The sequence below is a fragment of the Cherax quadricarinatus genome, unplaced genomic scaffold (assembly GCF_038502225.1).
Source record: "Cherax quadricarinatus isolate ZL_2023a unplaced genomic scaffold, ASM3850222v1 Contig49, whole genome shotgun sequence".
NCBI classification, from domain to species: Eukaryota; Metazoa; Arthropoda; class Malacostraca; order Decapoda; family Parastacidae; genus Cherax; species Cherax quadricarinatus.
In genome coordinates, this window is record NW_027195075.1 from 103,026 (window position 1) to 123,528 (window position 20,503).

General features: G+C 46.2%; 1 protein-coding gene across 1 annotated transcript in view; it reads left to right on the top strand.

Moving 5' to 3' along the window:
- Positions 1-20,503, top strand: part of LOC128700457 (dynein axonemal heavy chain 12-like) — a gene marked incomplete at its 5' end in the record, with an annotated part of 447,977 nt that overhangs the window by 99,510 nt on the left and 327,964 nt on the right. Inside the window, 2 exons of the mRNA XM_070079936.1 lie at positions 4,713-4,888; positions 16,601-16,826. Coding sequence (XP_069936037.1) covers positions 4,713-4,888; positions 16,601-16,826 — 402 coding nt within the window. The remainder of the gene's footprint in view (positions 1-4,712; positions 4,889-16,600; positions 16,827-20,503) is intronic.

Consider the following 20,503-nt stretch of genomic DNA (forward strand, 5'->3'; position numbering starts at 1 on the left):
CTGTATATATTACATCTGCATTCTTTTTGTCTTCTAGTGCATTTAGGACCTTGTCGTAGTGATCCAGTAGCTGAGACAGACAGGAGCGACCTGTTCTAAACCCATGTTGCCCTGGGTTGTGTAACTGATGGGTTTCTAGATGGGTGGTGATCTTGCTTCTTAGGACCCTTTCAAAGATTTTTATGATATGGGATGTTAGTGCTATTGGTCTGTAGTTCTTTGCTGTTGCTTTACTGCCCCCTTTGTGGAGTGGGGCTATGTCTGTTGTTTTTAGTAACTGAGGGACGACCCCCGTGTCCATGCTCCCTCTCCATAGGATGGAAAAGGCTCGTGATAGGGGCTTCTTGCAGTTCTTGATGAACACAGAGTTCCATGAGTCTGGCCCTGGGGCAGAGTGCATGGGCATGTCATTTATCGCCTGTTCGAAGTCATTTGGCGTCAGGATAACATCGGATAGGCTTGTGTTAATCAAATTTTGTGGCTCTCTCATAAAAAATTCATTTTGATCTTCGACTCTCAGTCTGGTTAGCGGCTTGCAAAAAACTGAGTCATATTGGGACTTGAGTAGCTCACTCATTTCCTTGCTGTCATCTGTGTAGGACCCATCTTGTTTAAGTAGGGGCCCAATACTGGGCGTTGTTCTCGATTTTGATTTGGCATAGGAGAAGAAATACTTTGGGTTTCTTTCGATTTCATTTATAGCTTTTAGTTCTTCCCGCGATTCCTGACTCCTAAAGGATTCTTTTAGCTTAAGTTCGATGCTTGCTATTTCTCTGACCAGTGTCTCCCTGCGCATTTCAGATATATTGACCTCTTTTAGCCGCTCTGTTATTCTTTTCCGTCGCCTGTAAAGGGAGAGCCTGTCTCTTTCTATTTTACATCTACTCCTCCTTTTTCTTAGAGGAATAAGCCTTGTGCATACATCGAGTGCCACCGAGTTAATCTGTTCTAGGCATAAGTTTGGGTCTGTGTTGCTTAGTATATCTTCCCAGCTTATATCGGTTAGGACTTGGTTTACTTGGTCCCACTTTATGTTTTTGTTATTGAAGTTGAATTTGGTGAATGCTCCCTCGTGACTAGTCTCATTTTGTCGGTCTGGGGCTCCTCGCATACATGTCTGAACCTCAATTATGTTGTGATCTGAGTATATTGTTTTTGATATGGTGACATTTCTTATCAGATCATCATTGTTAGTGAATATAAGGTCTAGTGTATTCTCCAGTCTAGTAGGCTCTATTATTTGCTGGTTTAAATTGAATTTTGTGCAGAGATTTAAAAGCTCGTGTGAGTGTGAGTTTTCATCAGAGCTGCCTCCTGGTGTTATTACTGCAACAATATTATTTGCTATATTCCTCCATTTTAGGTGCCTTAAGTTGAAATCCCCCAGGAGCAAGATGTTGGGTGCAGGAGCTGGAAGATTTTCCAGACAGTGGTCAATTTTTAACAGCTGTTCCTGGAATTGCTGGGATGTTGCATCCGGAGGCTTGTAGACTACCACAATGACTAGGTTTTGGTTCTCGACCTTTACTGCTAAAACTTCCACTACGTCATTTGAGGCATTAAGCAGTTCTGTGCAAACAAGTGACTCTGCAATGTACAGGCCAACCCCCCCCCCTTTTGCCTGTTCACTCTGTCACATCTGTATAGGTTGTAACCTGGGATCCATATTTCATTGTCCAAGTGATCCTTTATGTGGGTCTCAGTGAAAGCCGCGAACATTGCCTTTGCCTCTGCAAGCAGTCCACGGATGAAAGGTATTTTGTTGTTTGTTGCTGACTTTAGACCCTGTATATTTGCAAAGAAGAATGTTATCGGACTGGTGGTATTGTTGGTACTGGGGGGGGTGTAGTTTTAAAAATAGGTTAGATAAATGTATGAGTGGGTGTGGGTGGGTGTGAGTTGGACCTGACTAACTTGTGCTGCTGGGTCTGGTGCCGTGCTCCATCCTTGAGTGGAGGACCAGACTGGGTGGGTCATTGGGATAATCCGGGGGGAGGGGACATGGACCTGCACCGCATGGGTCAGTAGGCCAGTTGCAGTGTTCCTTCTTTCTTATGTTCTTATGTTCTAACAACGAACTGCAGTAAAACATATGATGAAGCGTAAAATAAGTCTAGTAAATAACTGTGGTGTGATGCACACAGTAAGAGAACAGTGCCGATATTTGTGTCTTAAACCTACGATCAGCAGGTAGAAAAAAACACGGAAGGAGTGGGGTTTGAACCCATGGCAAGTGGTTTATTTGTAAGTCGTATTATTGAAGTTATCAAATGGAAACTGGATCACTGCTTCCGCCAACCAAGTTGTTCTACTTCCGCCAGCCTATCTGTTCACCCAGGCTGTTGCTGCCAACAGCAATAGCCTGGGTGAACAAGTAATCCACATAAAAGTCTGTCTTCAGACCGAACTGCGAGGGTAGAAAAATTCTTGAAACCGATCACCTCTATATCACAGCTAGGTATCACAGCTAGGGAGAAAATAATGAGTAAACTTCCAGATACTTGTCGCCTTTGTTCAAACAATATTATAGTATTATATAGCTGCCAGGGTGTGAACCTACTCTGCTATATATGTATTAATAGTAAATGTTTCCGAACATCCTAGGATGGTCTGGAATAACCGCTGTTGGTTGCTGAGTAAAATTGCGCTCTTAAAAAAAGTCAAGAGAGGTTGTGCAGAGTCGCTGCCGTCCTGTTCCTTATCCTCATGTCAGACATAAACAGATATGTAAACCATAGCACCGTGTTTTCCGTGTCCATTGAGGACACGGAAAATCTGTAAGAGAATGTAAACCACGTTTTCCAATAGGTCACGGAAAACAATGTGATGATACCCAAGTGTTGCACAAGTGTCGTATTTATCAATATGATGTTTAGTGAGGGCAAATTTCAGTTACTCCGTTACGGAAAACTGGAGGAAATAACTAGAGTGGTGTATGCTACAAACTCTAGCCACACAGCAGAACGAGAAAATAGTGTGAAGGACTTGGGAGTGTAAAGGTCAGAGGATCTCACCTTCAAGGATCACAACAGTGTCACTCTCACATCTGCAAGGACAATGATAGGATGGATAAGGAAAACTTTTAAAACAAGGCATTCCAAGCCAGTGACATCCTCTTCAGGCCACTTATTCTTTCTAGGCTGGAATACTGCTGTACATTAACATCTTCATTCAAGACAGGTGAAATTGCAGACCTCGAGAATGTACGGAGAACCTTCACTGCATGTGTAAGATCAGTGAAGCACCTCTTGATATTTACTCCCTGGAACGCAGGAAAGAGACTCATAATAATTTATACCTTGAAAATCCTAGAGGGACTGGTTCCATAAGTATGCACAGAAATCTGTTCCTACGAAGAAAAAAATTAGATTTACGGGGCAACATACCCCAATGAAAGCAGAGGCGCCATAATTACACTAAGAGAAAACCCAGTAAGTGTCAGGGGCCCAAGAATGTCAACTGCCTCCCACCATACATAAGGGAAATTACCAATAGAACTGTGGCTGTGGCTGCCTTCAAGAAGGAGCTGGACAGGTTCCTAAAGTTAGTACCTGACCAGCCGGGCTGTGGTACGTTGGATTATGCGGCCAGCAGTAACAAGCTGATTGATCAGGCCCTGATCCACCGGGAGGTCCGGTCAAAGACTGGGCAGTGGGGGCGTTGGCCCTCTGAACAAGTTTCTGGTAGCATGTCAGTACTCAAGAAACGAGAGCTTTTAAAACCAAGAAATCAGGAAGAGTTTGTGCACGGAGTCGCTAACTAAAGGAACGAGAGGTGATTCTGGTTCGTTCTAAGGAAAGTTGAGGCAACTAAAATTGTTAACATCAAGAAGACTTCACCAGCATCAGAGGATTTCTCTTGAAGATAACTTATCTCCAGGTTGTATTAATAATAGAAGCAACTTATGAATAATTTAACGAGAAGAACAATAAGTACCTATTTGAAAATATAATAAGTAATGAAAGACTGGATATCAGATTGGAAAGAGGAAGTGTGGAGGAAGTGAATGTATTCTGATATTTGGGAGTGGACATGTCAGTAGATGTGTCTATGAAAGACCAAGTGAATCATAGAACTGATGATGGAAAAAACGTGAGTGGTACACTGAGGAGTCTGTGGAGACAGGGAACATTGTCCATGGAAGGAAAGACGGAAATGTATGAGAACATAGTTATACCAACGCTCTTGTATGGTTGTGAAGCAACAGTGAGAAGGCTGGAGGCAGTGGAGATGTCATGTCTGAGGGCATTGTGTGGTGTAAATGAATCCGTAGTCTGGAAATCAGGGGGAGGTGCGGGGTTACTAAGAGTATCCATTCTTCGATGATTTTACACTTTTGATTGTGAGAAGTACAGTGACTGCACGCTAAAGGATGGGCTGGAATTTTTACAGTTCTGAAGGTGAGAAGCTCAGTGCCTGCACTCTGACGGATGAATGATGATTGTACAATTACGAAGATGGGAAGTACAGTGCCTGCACTGTGAAGGATAGGTGGTGATGTTTGAATCCTGATGGTGGGAAGTACAGCGCCTTGCAGTCTGAAGGATGAGTAGTGATGTTACAGTTTTCAAGGGAGAATTTTTATTGAGGAATGATGGTAAATATGTTTCCACTGGAGATGAAGGGGGCATCCTTACTCTATGGGATACGACCAGTGCGTTAAAAAAACAAATTACAATGTACTGCGTAACTAACACTAGATAATTCAGCAGCAGGTGGATGAGAAATGGGTCGGTGTGGTGGAAGAGGCTGTAGCATCCAATCACTTGTTGGATGTTGTGGGTGATGCTGTGGCTCTCAGAGAGATGGAGTCGTCTCTCAGTAACCTGGCAGTACTCCAGAAGGCTGTACATACCTACCTTGATAACAAGAGGAGGATCTTCCCCAGGTGTGTCTCCACCTTCACTATTCTTATTTTCAAGTTATTTTTTTTCAAGAAGATTCTTATCTCTGTTATTTTCATGTTATTGCTTAATCTATGTTAAAAAGTTAGTTATCTTCATTATCTAGAAGATACTAAATTATCTATGTTATCTTAAAGTTATTAGCATATCTGCTTTATCTTTATCGTCGGTGTTATCTTGAAGTTATTAGTTTATCTATGTTATTGAGAGCTCAGTTATTTAATACCTTTAACTAATTATCTTCAACTTTGCTATCCATGTTATCTTTTGTTAGTTATTATGATGACGTTACCTAACTTGAAGTTAGTTATCTTTGCTATCACGAAATTCATTATAATTATCATGTGTTATGATTATCAGGAGAGAAGCGCTAAACTCACAGGGGTCATATGGCACCTCGGGAATGGGAAGAAATTAAATTGGATCCAAGGAATGGAAAGATGGCTCCAATTCCCTGAATCAAGATCCCCTCACTGGAAACAAAGCTCATTGCTAATCATTGCCAATTTTAATTATACTTATGTATTCTAACTAATTTTAATCTGTTTTTGTTTATCGATAACTAATTTTTCTTATGTATTTCTCATTTTTACATAATTTTACCTTGTGTCTTTCTTCTTCGTTTTATCCATATAACTTAAGACCTTCCGTCTCACTGTTTTGTAACTCCCCTTCCCTTCCTTGCGTCAGTCCCTTCCCTTCCTCGCGTCAGTCCCTTCCCTTCCTTGCGTCAGCCCCTTCCCTTCCTCGTGTCAACCCCCTCCTTTCCTGGTATCAATTCCTTCCCTTCCTCGCGTCAGTTCCCTTTTTTCCTAGTGTCAGCCCCCTCTCTTCCTCGTATAAGTCCCTTCCCTTCCTCGTGTCAGTCCCTTCCCTTCCTCGTCAGTCCCTTCCCATCCTCGCGTCAGTCCCTTCCCATCCTTGCGTCAGTCCCTTCCCTTCCTCGTGTCAGTCCCTTCCCTTCCTCGTGTCAGTCCCTTCCCTTCCTCGTTTCAGTCCCTTCCCTTCCTCGTGTGAGTCACTTCCATTCCTCGTGTCAGTCCCTTCCCTTCCTTGCGTCAGTCTCTTCCCTTCCTCGCGTCAGTCCCTTCCCTTCCTTGCGTCAGTCTCTTCCCTTCCTCGCGTCAGTCCCTTCCTTTCCTCGTGTCAGTCCCTTCCCTTCCTTGCGTCAGTCCCTTCCCTTCCTCGTGTTAGTCTCTTCCCTTACTCGTGTAAGTACCCTCCCTTCCTCATGTCAGTCCCTTCCATTCCTCGTGTCAGTCCCTTCCCTTCCTCGTGTCAGTCCCTTCCCTTCCTCGCGTCAGTCCCTTCCCTTCCTCGCGTCAGTCCCTTCCCTTCCTCGTGTCAGTCCCCACCTTTCCTCGTGCCAGTCCCTTCCCTTCCTCGTGTCAGTCCCCTCCTTTCCTCGTGTCAGTCCCTTCCCTTCCCCGTGTCAGTCACTTTCCTCGTGTCAGTCCCCTCCCTTTCTCATGTCAGTCCCTTCACTTCCTCGTGTCAGTCGTTCCGTTCGTGTCAGTCCCTTCCCTTCCTCGCGTCAGTCCCTTCCCTTCCTCGTGTCAGTCCCTTCCCTTCCTCGCGTCAGTCCCTTCCCTTCCTCGCGTCAGTCCCTTCCTTTCCTCGTGTCAGTCTCTTCCCTTCCTCGCGTCAATCCTTCCCTTCCTCGTGTCAGACCCTTCAATTCCTCGTGACAGACCCTTCCCTTCCTCGTGTCAGTCCCTTCCCTTCCTCATGTGAGTTCCTTCCATTCCTCATGTCAGTCACTTTCCTTCCTCGTGTCAGTCACTTCCCTTCCTCGTGTCAATCAGTCCCTTCCCTTCCTTGTGTCAGTCCTTTCCCTTCCTCGTGTCAGTCCCCTACCTTCCACGTGTCAGCAACTTCCCTTCCTCGTGTCAGTCCCTTGCCTTCCTCGTGTCAGTCCTTCCCTTCCTCGTGTCAGACCCTTCCCTTACTCGTGTCAGCAACTTCTCTTCTTCATGTCAGACCCTTCCCTCCTCGTGTCAGTGCCTTCGCTTCCTCGTGACAAACCCCTCCCTTCCTCATCTCAGACCCCTCCATTCCTCGTGTCAGACCCCTCCCTTCCTCGTGCCAGTCCCTTTCCTTCTGTTATTACTGTTCTTGCTCTTGAACAACGGTTTAGTGCCGATGAGGTAGCGTAGGTAGCAATGATAGCCGTGGACTAGCTTGGCTTTAATTGCATAGGAGTGAGTACAGTACACAAAGGGCAATGTGATGGAATGATCGATAGCCAGTCCGTGGAGGGGGAGCACTAGTACCTCTCAAGTCAGTCGGCGGGGAAGTGAGGACGAATGGGCCCAGCATCCCACCGACCTGGGTCGGTGAAATATGAACTAAGCTAGCAGACAGCCTTGTCTGTGCTGACAGTACAGGCTGTCTACACTTCCTCGTGTTAGCCCCTTCAATTCCTCGTGCCAGTCCCTTCCCTTTCTCGTGTCAATCCCTTCCCTTCCTCGTGTCAGTCCCTTCCCTTCCTCGTGTCAGCCCCCTCCCTCGTATCAGTGCCTTCCCTTCTTTGTGTCAGCCCCTTCCCTTCCTCGTGTCAGCCCCCTCCTTTCCTCGTGTCAGTCCCTTCCCTTCCTCGTGTCAGTCCCTTTCCTTCCTCGTATGAGCCCCCTTTTTTCCTCATGTCAGTCCCTTCCCTTACTGCTGTCAGTCGTCTCCTTTCCTCGTGTCAGTCCCTTCCCTTCCTCGTTTCAATCCCTTCCCTTCCTCGTGTCAGTCCCTTCCCTTCCTCGTGTCAGTCCCCTCCCTTTCTCGTGCCAGTCTCTTCCCTTCCTCGTATAAGTCCCTTCCCTTCCCCGTGACAAACCCTTCCCTTCCTCGTCTCAGACCCCTCCCTTACTCGTGTCAGACCCCTCACATCCTCGTGTCAGTCTCTTCCCTTCCTCGTGTCTGCACATTCCCTTCCTCGTGTCAGCCCGCTCCTTTCCTCGTGTCATTCCCTTCCCTTCCCTTCCTCGTGTCAGTCCATTCCCTTCCTCGTATGAGCCCCCTTTTTTCCTAGTGTAAGTCCTTCCCTTCCTCGTGTCAGGCCCTTCAATTTCTCGTGACAGACCCTTCCCTTCCTCGCGTCAGTGCCTTCCCTTCCTCGTGTCAGTCCCTTCCCTTCCTCGTGTCAGTCCCTTCCGTTCCTCGTGTCAGTTCCTTCCCTTCCTCGTGTCAGTCCCTTCCCTTCCTCTTGTCAGTACCTTTTCTTCCTCGTGTCAGTCTCTTCCCTTCCTCGTGCCATTCCTCCCCTTCCTCGTGTCAGACCCTTCAATTCCTCATGACAGACCCTTCCCTTCCTCGCGTCAGTCCCTTCCCTTCTTTGTGTCAGTCCCTTCCTTTCCTCGTGTCAGTCCCCTCCTTTCCTCGTGTTAGACCCTTCAATTCCTCGTGATAGACCCTTCCCTTCCTCGCGTCAGCCCCTTTCCTTCCTCGTGTCAGTCCCTTCCCTTCTTGGTGTCAGCTCCCACCTTTCCTCGTGCCAGTGCCTTCCTTTCCTCGTGTCAGTCCCTTCCCTTCCTTTCACGTGACAAACTCTACCCTTCCTCGCCTCAGACCTCTCCCTTTCTCGTGTCTGACCCCTCCCTTCATCGTGTCTGTAACTTCCCTTCCTCCTGTCAGTCCCTTCCCTTACTCGTGTCAGACCCTTCCATTCCTCGTGGCAAACCCCTCCCTTCCTCGTGTCAGACCTCTCCTTATTATGCAGTGTGCTGCATGAAAATATTGTATTAATTTATAAGAAATAACGCTCCTGGCTTGTACTGAATCCGGTCGCGTATTATTCCTGGCCAGTTAGAGTGGCCAGGAGACAGGAGCAGATGTGTTAGTGAGTTAGTGTGTGATGGGCGGTGAAGGGGAGAAGTCATCATAGTTTGTGCGGTAGTGTGAGTAGGTAATTTTGGTAAGTTTTTTAGTGTATACTATAACTTTGGTACTGTTTAATCTCTCATATTTTTTGTAAGTTCCTAGTGTGTGCTAGGGCCTGTGTTTTGGAGAGTATTTAACGTTTTAAATATAGGTCAGGTAGCCAGCAGAAAGGGAAGGGGGTGTGATGGAGCCTTCCTGTTTATAAATGTTTCTTTATTTTATTCACTAGTAGCAGTGTGCTAGTGAGCTAATGTAAACTGGAGTTTTAAGATGATGTAATAGTGGAGTAGTTTGTAAGTTAGATATAAGTTACTATAATTAATACGTAAGTACATTTTTGTATTAGGTGAGTTTGTTTGTCCCTCCATATACTATATTAATTATTTACACTCATGCTTCATAATTTGTATTAGTGAATCCTAGCACTAGTGTTGCTGTTTTTTTTTTAGTGTAATTTACATGCCCTTAGACAGCAGAATGAGCAGCCCTTTAGGAACCAGGACCTTTGTCTTAAGTTACGACATCGAAGTCGTAACACTCCCTTCCTCGTGTCAGTCCCTCCCCTTCCTCGTGTCAGCCCCTCCCCTTTCTCGTGTCAGTTCCTTCCTTTCCTCGTGTCAGTCACTTCCCTTCCTCATATCAGAACCTTCCCTTCCTCGCGTCAGTCCCTTCCCTTCCTCGTGTCAGCCCCTTCCCTTCGTCTTATCAGTCCCTTACCTTCCTCGTGTCAGTCCCCTTTTTTCTTCGTTTCAGTCCCTTCAAATCCTCGTGTCAGCCCCTTCCCTTCCACGTGTCTGCCCCTCCTTTCCTCGTATCAATTCCTTCCTTTCGTGTCAGCCCCTTTTTTCCTCGTGTCAGCCCCTTCTCCTCGTGTCAGCCCCTTCCCTTCCTCGTGTCAACCCCCTCCTTTCCTGGTATCAATTCCTTTCCTTCCTCGCGTCAGTTCCCTTTTTTCCTAGTGTCAGCCCCCTCCCTTCCTCGTATAAGTCCCTTCCCTTCCTCTTGTCAGCCCCCTTTTTCCCTCGTGTCAGTCCCTTCTCTTCCTCGTGTCAATCCCTTCCCTTCCTCGTGTCAATCGTTTCCCTTCCTCGTGTCAGTCCCTTCCCTTCCTCTTGTCAGCCCCCTCCTTATCAGTGCCTTCCTTTCCTCGTGTCAGCCCCTTCCATTGCTCGTGTCAGCTCTCTCCTTTCCTCGTCTCAGTCCCTTTCCTTCATCGTGTCAGTCCCTTCCCTTCCTCGTATGAGCCCCCTTTTTTCCTCGTGTCAGTCCCTTCCCTTCCTCGAGTCAGTCCCCTCCCTTCCTTGTGTCAGTCCCTTCCCTTCCTCGTGTCGGTCACCTCATTTCCTCGTGTCAATCCCTTCCCTTCCTCTTGTCAGTTCCCTCCCTCGTGTCAGTCCCTTCCCTTCCTCGTGCAAGTCCTTCCCTTCCTCGTATCAGACCCTTCAATTTCTCGTGATAGACCCTTTCCTTCCTCGTGTCAGCAACTTCCCTTCCTCGTGTCCGACACTTCCCTTCCTCGTAACAAACCCATCTCTTCTTCGTCTCAGACCCCTCCCTATGTCGTGTCAGACGCCTCCCATCTTCGTGTCAGTCTCTTTCTTTCCTCGTGTCAGTCCCTTCCCTTCCTCTTATCGGTCCCTTCCCTTCCTCGTGTCAGTCCCATCCCTTCCTCGTGTAGCTCCCTTCTTCCTCGTCTCAGTGCCTTCCTTTCCTCGTGTCAGCCCCTTCCCTTCCTCGTGCCAGTCCCCTCATTTCCTCGTCTCATTCCCTTCCCTTCCTCGTCAGTCCCTTCCCTTCCTCGTATGAGCCCCCTTTTATCTCTTGTCAGTCCCTTCCCTTCGTGTCAGTCGCCTCCCTTCCTCGTGTCAGTCCCTTCCCTTGCACCTGTCAGTCCCCTCCCTTCCTCGTGTCACTCCCTTCCTTTCCTCGTGTCAGTCCCCTCCCTTCGTGTCAGTCCTTTCCCTTCCTCGTGTCGGTCCCTTCCCTTCCTCGTGTAAGTCCTTCCCTTCCTTGTGTCAGACAATTCAATTTCTCGTGATTGACCCTTCCCTTCCTCGTGTCAGCAACTTACCTTCCACGTGTCAGACACTTAAGTTCCTCGTGACAAACTCCTCCCTTCCTCGTCTTAGACCCCTTCCTTACTCGTGTCAGACACCTCCCATCCTCGTGTCAATCACTTTCTTTCCTCGTATCGGTCCCTTCCCTTCCTCGTGTCAGTCCCTTCCCTTCCTCGTGTTAGTCCCCTTTTTTCCTCGTGTCAGTCCTTTCCCTTCCTCGTGTCAGTTCCTTCCATTCCTCGTGCCAGTCCCTTCCCGTCGTCGTGTCAATCCCTTCCCTTCCTCGTGTCAGTCCCTTCCCTTCCTCGTGTCAGCCCTCTCCATTCCTCGTATCAGTTCCTTTCATTCCTCGTGACAGTCCCTTCCCTTCCTCGTGTCAGCCCCTCTTTTCCTCGTGTCAGTCCCTTCCCTTCCTCCTGTCAGTCCTCTCCCTACCTCGTGTCAGTCACTTCCCTTCCTCGTGTCAGTCCACTCCCTTCCTTTTGTCAGTCCCTTCTCTTCCTCGTGTCAGTCCACTCATTTCCTCGTGTCAGTCCCTTCCCTTCCTCGTGTGAGTCCCCTCCTTTCCTCGTGTCAGTCCCTTCCATTTCTCGTGTCAGATCCCTCCCTTCCTCGTGCCAGTCCCTTTCCTTCCTCGTGTCAGTCCCTTCCCTTCCTCGTGTTAGTCCCCTTTTTTCCTCGTGTCAGTCCTTTCCCTTCCTCGTGTCAGTTCCTTCCATTCCTCGTGTCAGTCCCTTCCCGTCGTCGTGTCAATCCCTTCCCTTCCTCGTGTCAGTCCCTTCCCTTCCTCGTGTCAGCCCTCTCCATTCCTCGTATCAGTTCCTTTCATTTCTCGTGACAGTCCCTTCCCTTCCTCGTGTCAGCCCCTCTTTTCCTCGTGTCAGTCCCTTCCCTTCCTCCTGTCAGTCCTCTCCCTACCTCGTGTCAGTCACTTCCCTTCCTCGTGTCAGTCCACTCCCTTCCTTTTGTCAGTCCCTTCTCTTCCTCGTGTCAGTCCACTCATTTCCTCGTGTCAGTCCCTTCCCTTCCTCGTGTGAGTCCCCTCCTTTCCTCGTGTCAATCCCTTCCATTTCTCGTGTCAGATCCCTCCCTTCCTCGTGCCAGTCCCTTTCCTTCCTCGTGTCAGTCCCTTCCCTTCCTCGTGACAAACTCTACCCTTCCTCGTCTCAGACCACTCCCTTCCTCGTGTCTGACTCCTCCGTTCCTCGTGTCTGTAACTTCCCTTCCTCGTGTCAGTCCCTTCCCTTGCTAGTGTCAGTCCCTTAACTTCCTCGTGACAAATTCTACACTTCCTCGTCTCAGACCCCTCCTTTCCTCGTTTCTGTCCCCTCCCTTCCTCGTGTCTGTAACTTCCCTTCCTCGTGTCAGTCCCTTCCCTTACTCGTGTCAGACCCTTCCATTCCTCGTGGCAAACCCCTCCCTTCCTCGTGTCAGACCTCTCCCTATTATGCAGTGTGCTGTATTAAAATGTATAAATTTATAAGAAATAACGCTCCTGGTTTGTACTGAATCCGGACGCGTATTATTCCCGGCCAGTTAGATTAGCCAAGAGACAGGAGCAGATGTGTTAGTGAGTTAGTGTGAGATTGGCGGTGAAGGGGAGAAGTCATTATAATCTGGGCGGTAGTGTGAGTGGGTAATTTTGGTAAGTCTTTTTAGTGTATAGTATAACTTTGGTACTGTTTAAGCTCTCATATTTTTTGTAAGTTCCTAGTGTGTGCTAGGGCCTGTGTTTTGGAGAGTATTTAACGTTTTAAATATAGGCCTGGTAGCCAGCAGAAAGCTAATGCAAACTGGAGTTTTAAGATGATGTAATAGTGGAGTAGTTTGTAAGTTAGATACAAGTTACTATTATTGATACATAAGTACATTTTTGTATTAGGTGAGTTTGTTTGTCCCTCCATATACTATATTAATTATTTACACTCATGCTTCATAATTTGTATGAGTGAATCCTAGCACTAGTGTTGCTGTTTTTTTTAGTGTAATTTACATGCCCCTAGACAGCAGACTGAGCAGCCCTTTAGGAACCAGGACCTTTGTCTTAAGTTACGACATCGAAGTCGTAACACTCCCTTCCTCGTTTCCGTCCCTTCCCTTCCTCGTTTCAGTCACTTCTCTTCCTCGTTCCAGACTCCTCCCTTCCTCGTGTCAGACCCTTCCCTTCCTCGTGACAAACCCCTCCCTGCCTCGTCTCATACCCCTCTCTCGTTCCAGTCCCTTTCCTTCCTCATGTCAGCCCCTTCCTTTCCTCCTGTCGGTCCCCTCCCTCGTGTCAGTCCCTTCCCTTCCTCGTGTCAGTTCCTTCCCTTCCTCGTGCCAATCCCTTCCCTTCTTCGTGTCAATCCCTTCCCTTCCTCGTGCCAATCCCTTCCCTTCTTCGTGTCAATCCCTTCTCTTCCTCGTGTCGGCCCCCTCTCTTCCTCGTATCAGTGCCTTCCCTTCCTCGTGCCAGCCCCTCCTTTCCACGTGTCAGTCCCTTCCCTTCCTCGTGTCAGTCCCTTCCCTTCCTCGTATGAGCCCGTTTTTTCCTCGTGTTAGCCACTTCCCTTCCTGCTGCAAGTCGTCTCCCTTCCTTGTGTCAGTCCCATCCCTTTCTCGTGTCGGTGCCCTCCCTTCCTCGTGTTAGTCCCTTCCCTTCCTCGTGTCAGTCCCTTCCCATCCTCGTGTCAGTCCCTTCCCTTCCTTGTGTTAATCACTTCCCTTCCTCGTGTCAGCCCCTTCCCCTCCTCGTGTCAGTCCCTTTCCTTCCTCGTGTAGTTCCTTCCCTTCCTCGTGTCAGACCCTTTAATTCCGCGTGATAGACCCTTCCCTTCCTCGTATCAGCAACTTCCCTTCCTCGTGTCAGACCCTTCCCTTCCTCGTGAGAAACCCCTCCCTTCCTCGTCTCAGACCCTTCCCTTAGTCGTGTCAGACCCCTCACATCCTTGTGTCAGTCCCTTTCTTTCCTCGTGTCAGCCCCTTCCCTTTTTCATGTAAGTTCCTTCCCTTCCTCGTATCGGTCCCTTCTCTTCCTCCTGTCAGCAACTTCCCTTCCTCGTGTCAGACTCTCCCCTTCCTCGAGACAAACCCCTCCCTTCCTCGTCTCAGACCCTTCCCTTATTCGTGTCAGACCCCTCACATCCTTGTGACAGTCCCTTTCTTTCCTCGTGTCAGCCCCTTCCCTTCCTCGTGTCAGTCCCTTCCCTTTCTCGTATCGGTCCCTTCCATTCCTCGTGTCAGACTCTTCCCTTCCTCGCGACAGACCCCTACTTTCGTCGTCTCAGACCCCTCCCTTACTCGTGTCAGACACCTCCCATCCTCGTGTCAGTCCCTTTCTTTCCTCGTGTCAGTCCCTTCCCTTCCTCGTATCGGTCTATTCCCTTCCTCGTGTCAGTTTCTTCCCATCCTCGTGTCAGCCCCATTTTTTCCTCGTGTCAGTCCCTTCCCTTCCTTGTGTCAGTCCCTTCCCTTCCTCGTGTCAGCCCCTTCCCTTCCTCGTGTCAGTCCCTTCCCTTCCTCGTGTCAGCCCCTTCCCTTCCTCGTGTCAGTCCCTTCCCTCCCTCCTATCAGCCGCCTTTTTACCTCGTGTCAGTCCCTTCCCTTCCTCTTGTCAGTCCCCTCCCTTCCTTGTGCCAGTCTCTTTCCCTCTTCAGACCTCTCCCTTCCTCGTGTCTGACCCCTCCCTTCCTCGTGTCTGTAACTTCCCTTCCTCATGTCAGTCCCTTCCCATACTCGTGTCAGACCCTTCCATTCCTCGTGGCAAACCCCTCCCTTCCTCGTGTCAGACCTCTCCTTATTATGCAGTGTGCTGCTTTAAAATATTGTATTAATTTATAAGAAATAACGCTCCTGGCTTGTACTGAATCCGGTCGCGTATTATTCCCGGCCAGTTAGAGTGGCCAGGAGACAGGAGCAGATGTGTTAGTGAGTTAGTGTGTGATGGGCGGTGAAGGGGAGAAGTCATCATAGTTTTGGCGGTAGTGTGAGTGGGTAATTTTGTTAAGTGTTTTAGTGTATACTATAACTTTGGTACTGTTTAATCTCTCATATTTTTTGTAAGTTCCTAGTGTGTGCTAGGGCCTGTGTTTTGGAGAGTATTTAACGTTTTAAATATAGGTCAGGTAGCCAGCAGAAAGGGAAGGGGGTGTGATGGAGCCTTCCTTTTTATAAATGTTTCTTTATTTTATTCACTAGTAGCAGTGTGCTAGTGAGCTAATGTAAACTGGAGTTTTAAGATGATGTAATAGTGGAGTAGTTTGTAAGTTAGATATAAGTTACTATAATTAATACGTAAGTACATTTTTGTATTAGGTGAGTTTGTTTGTCCCTCCATATACTATATTAATTATTTACACTCATGCTTCATAATTTGTATTAGTGAATCCTAGCCCTAGTGTTGCTGTTTTTTTTAGTGTAATTTACATGCCCTTAGACAGCAGAATGAGCAGCCCTTTAGGAACCAGGACCTTTGTCTTAGGTTACGACATCGAAGTCGTAACACTCCCTTCCTCGTGTCAGTCCCTTCCCTTCCTCGTGTCAGTCCATTCTCTTACTCGTGTCAGACCCCTCCCTTCCTCTTGTCAGAAACTTCCCTTCCTTGTGTCAGTCACTTCCCTTCCTCGTCTCAGTCCCTTCCCTTCCTCGTTTCAAACCCTTCTATTCCTCTTGACATACCCCTCCCTTCCTCGTGTCAGTCCCCTCCCTTCCTTGTGTCAGTCCCTTCCATTGCTTGTGTCAGTCCCTTCCCTTCCTCGTATCAGTCCGTTCCCTTCCTCGTGTCAGTAACTTCCCTTCTTCGTGTCAGTCCCTTCCCTTCCTCGTGTCAGTCCCTTACTCGTGTCAGACACCTCCCATCCTCGTGTCAGTCAATTGCCTTCCTCGTGTCAGTCTCTTCCCTTCCTCGTGTCAGACCCTTCCCTTCCTCGTGACATACCCCTCCTTTCCTCGTGTCAGTCTGCTCACTTTCTCGTATCAGTCCCTTCCCTTCCTCGTGTCAGTCCCTTCCCTTCCTCATGTCAGTCTCTTCCCTTCGTGATGTCAACCCTCTCACTTCCTCGTGTCAGTCCCTTCCCTTCCTTGTGTCAGCCTCTTCCCTTCCTCGTGTCTGCCCCCTTTTTTCCTCCTGTCCATCCCTTCCCTTCCTCGTGTCAGTCCCTTCCCTTCCTCGTGCCAGTCTCTTCCTTTGCTCGTGTCAACCCCTTTTTTTCCTCGTGTCAATTCCTTCCCTTCCTCGTGTCAGTCCCTGCCCTTCCTCGTGTCAGGCCCTTCCCTTCTTTGTGGCAGTCCCCTTCCTTCAATAGCCAGGACCTTTTAAATTATGGCACCAAAGTAGTAACTCACCCTTCCTCGTGTCAGACCCTTCCCTTCCTCGGGTCAATCTCTTCCCTTCCTCGTGTCCGACCCTTCCCGTCCGTGTGACAAATCCTTCACTTCATCGTGTCAGACCCCTCCCTTCTTCATGCCAGTCCCTTCCCTTCCTCACGTTAGTCCCTTCCCTTCATCATGTCGGTCTCCTCCAGTCCTAACTTTACTTTCTTCCTCTGTCCAGAATGTTGGTTACTTGTGACTCTTCACGTGCCGGAAACTTTCTTATTCTGAATTGTGCGCTGAAGCAGTCAATAATAATATTATTATTATTATTATTATTATTATTATTATTATTATTATTATTATTATTATTATTATTATTATTATTATTAACAACAACAACAACAACAACAACAACAACAAAAACAATAAAAATAATAATAATTACAATCGTTTATCTTACTATACCTTTATTTTCAGACTATATTTTCTGTCCAACGAGGAGCTGACGGCACTGTTGTGTGAGAAAGATGTGACTCAGTTGGAAAAACATACCAGAAAATGTTTCGAGGGAGTTCACTGCCTTGACCTGGACGACCGAGGTGACATATTTGCTGTGTCCAGCAAGGAAGGGGAGCTCCTCCCCCTCATTAACAAGCTTCCCACAGCAAAAGCTCACCAGAGTATTGAAAACTGGCTGCTTCAGGTAACTAACTCTTCTTGATGAGAACTATTGCCTTGACTAATTAAAGCTGTTACTCCCACTGGGAAAATCAGATTTGATTTTTCCAGTGAGAATAAAAATGTTTATGACAGTGATTTCATTGACTTATTTGGAGTTACTGACTCTCCTGGATAATTCACACAACATCTTTTTTTTTTCTTCTTCTTCTTCTCTTTCTTCTCTTCTTCATCCATTTTCCAGACACTTATGCCCGTCACTGGTTAAACATTCTCCTTTAAATATTGTTTTTTTTTTAAGCAACCACACCTAAGTAACGTGTCCCCCCCCCTGGAAAAAAAAGAAAAACGAAACACATTCACCATCATTCTTTCATTATTTTCTTAGAAGTTCACAGACATCACTAAACCATTTTTATTTTATTAACTGGAAACCACTAAATCCGTAAGGGTCACATATCATTTGAGGAGTGGGAGGCACTCAGGTTTCGTTTATATGAATAAGGAGAGTAATAACTCCATCTTCTCTGACACTGAGTCTTGACAACGTCAAGGTATAAATGGCCATCTTCTCTGACACTGAGTCTTGTCAACGTCAAGGTATAAATGGCCATCTTCTCTGACACTGAGTCTTGTCAACGTCAAGGTATAAATGGCCATCTTCTCTGACACTGAGTCTTGTCAACGTCAAGGTATAAATGGCCATCTTCTCTGACACTGAGTCTTGTCAACGTCAAGGTATAAATGGCCATCTTCAACATGACGATCTTATTATAATATTTTATTATTTATATCCTGCATTGAAATAAAAATCAAATAAAAATATAATTTTTATTTCTTTGGTACTTGAAAATACATGAATATATGCACTTAGAAGTGTATGTCTTCCAGTGTAGTATATATAGTGAGAGTTTGCATTAGTCACTCTTTTAAGCATTAACTTTCTTATGAAAGGTGACATACAAGACATGCAGCTTTTATGACCCTCGTGTAGTAGACACTACATCTTATTAACCAACTCTGAACTTACTTATATCTTCCAGCATATACAAAGGAAAGCCTTTTGTTATGCACTTTATTTCAGGTGCATAACAAAACTAATAGTAATATTAATTATTCATATTAATGATGATCGTGTTTTTATCACAATAAACCTAACTCTTGTTCTACCCACTGATTCAGTATATATAATCTTGCCCTGGGTGTCAAAATTTAAGTACATAACTCTCATGTATACTAAGACATGACTAAGACCCGCATCAGGAAACACTTGTCCTGAGGAACCTAACCTGAGACAATATGATAAATACGCTAGTGTGGCGAGAGAGCTGTTCAACAACTATTGGTAAATGTATTTTTTTTTTTGGGTCACTCGAAGTTAAGCGAGAAATGGCCGGTGTCTTTAGAAGAAACAGTAATTTCAGGAATATTAGCAATATTATGAACTGTGGCATTTATGGATTTGGAAAAGGCGTATGACAGGGTGGATAGGGGGGCAATGTGGCAGATGTTGCAGGTGTATGGTGTAGGAGGTAGATTACTGAAAGCAGTGAAGAGTTTTTACGAGGATAGTGAGGCTCAAGTTAGAGTATGTAGGAAAGAGGGAAATTATTTCCCAGTAAAAGTAGGCCTTAGACAAGGATGTGTGATGTCACCGTGGTTGTTTAATATATTTATAGATGGGGTTGTAAGAGAAGTAAATGCGAGGGTCTTGACAAGAGGCGTGGAGTTAAAAGATAAAGAATCTTTACTTGAAGTCACTGGAAAATTTCTTGAGAAAGTCATTTCCAACAGATTGAACTACTATATGGAGTTTAATCACTTTTTTACTGAAAAACAATTTGGCTTAAGAACACATAGAGGTACCAGTCATGCAATAAATGTTATTTTCGATACTGTAGCAAGTCTAAAACATCAGGGCAATCTTGCCTTAATTGCCACCAGAGATGTTCATAAAGCTTTTGATTGCTTATGGCATGATGGTCTTATATAGAAACTCATTGACCTACCAGACCATAACTGGACTTTTCTCAGATTAATATATAATTTCTTAACTCAACGAAAAATCATTCCCACCTTTCATGGCAGGTCGGCAGAGCCTTTTATACCGACAGCTGGTGTCCCACAAGGTTCTTGTCTAAGTCCAATTCTGTTCAACATTTATGTGAATGACCTTCCTCAACCAGAGTTTAATGATACAATTGTGACACAGTTTGCAGATGATGTTATTCATGTCGTCTCATCAACTCCGGTAACAGGAAAATACAAGTATGAGAGAGTCATAGAAAAAATGAATATTGAACTTCGTCGAACATCTAATTGGGAAAAGAAATGGAGAATTACGACTAATCCTGACAAGGTCCTTGTTAGCACGATAGGATGTTTTGCATCAACAATTGAAGATAAAGGGGGTATCTCCATCAGAGGTACACCTGTAGCCATTAGAAACCCTAACAAGATTTTGGAATATGAAATAGACAGGCTGCTCCACTCAACATCTCATGTAACTAAAAAGATCAATATAGCCAAAGCCGGTCTTAGCAGACTCTTTCGATTCAATCAAGCCCCTCAACATGTCAAAAAACATCTGTATAAAATGTTAATAAGACCTATACTCGAATACCCTTGTGTCCCAATGTCATTAACAACAAAGACCAACATGCTACGGTTACAAAGGGTCCAGAATAGAGCTCTTCGCTTTATTACCGATACCAGGAGGAGAGACAGAGTTAAAATGGCAGATTTACACATACAACAAGATATTACTGCCATAAATGTACGCCTTGACACCCTAAAAACGAAACAACTTTATACAATGCAAGAACTATACATGCCAGATAGAGAACATCCTATACAAGTGATGAATACCACCGATTACACCATCAATACTCCGCCTCACAGGACTCAAAGAATGACTCTCCCACAGAGGGTTCGTCGTTTTATTCATAAAGATGATTACCATCGACCCATGATATTGAGCAACCTCCCTGATGAAGAAGATTGGGTACCACCAGAACCCTTCTATGTATACTGAGAAAATCATCGCCCCCAATTAGGGAGACATCTTATATAACTTTCTAATGTAAAAATTTTGCTATTTACTATGGCTGGACACCACCTATAAGAAGCCATTGTCACGAAATTATAAACTGGCCAGAAAATTATTGCCTTCATTGTCGCATAAATATCCGTTGTGCAATCAAAAAAAAAAAAAAAAAAAAAAAAAAAAAATTGCAACTTGTATAACTACTACCAATTCAGAGTCATGTACTTATATATCTATTATATCTATGTGACTCTGATGGGTTAGTATTATACCCCTTAAAGAATATCTTATCATTTCACATACACTTTTTAAATTACACCAAAGTGGTTGGGCCACTTACCTTTTATATCCGACCTCTCTCCCCCCTCCCACCCTTTTCCAATTTTTCCATCCTTACCCATCCTTCTTCCTTACCTTGTGGCCCGGTGGCCTGGTGGCTAAAGCTCCCGCTTCACACACGGAGGGCCCGGGTTCGATTCCCGGCGGGTGGAAACATTCGACACGTTTCCTTACACCTGTTGTCCTGTTCACCTAGCAGCAAATAGGTACCTGGGTGTTAGTCGACTGGTGTGGGTCGCATCCTGGGGGACAAGATTAAGGACCCCAATGGAAATAAGTTAGACAGTCCTCGATGACGCACTGACTTTCTTGGGTTA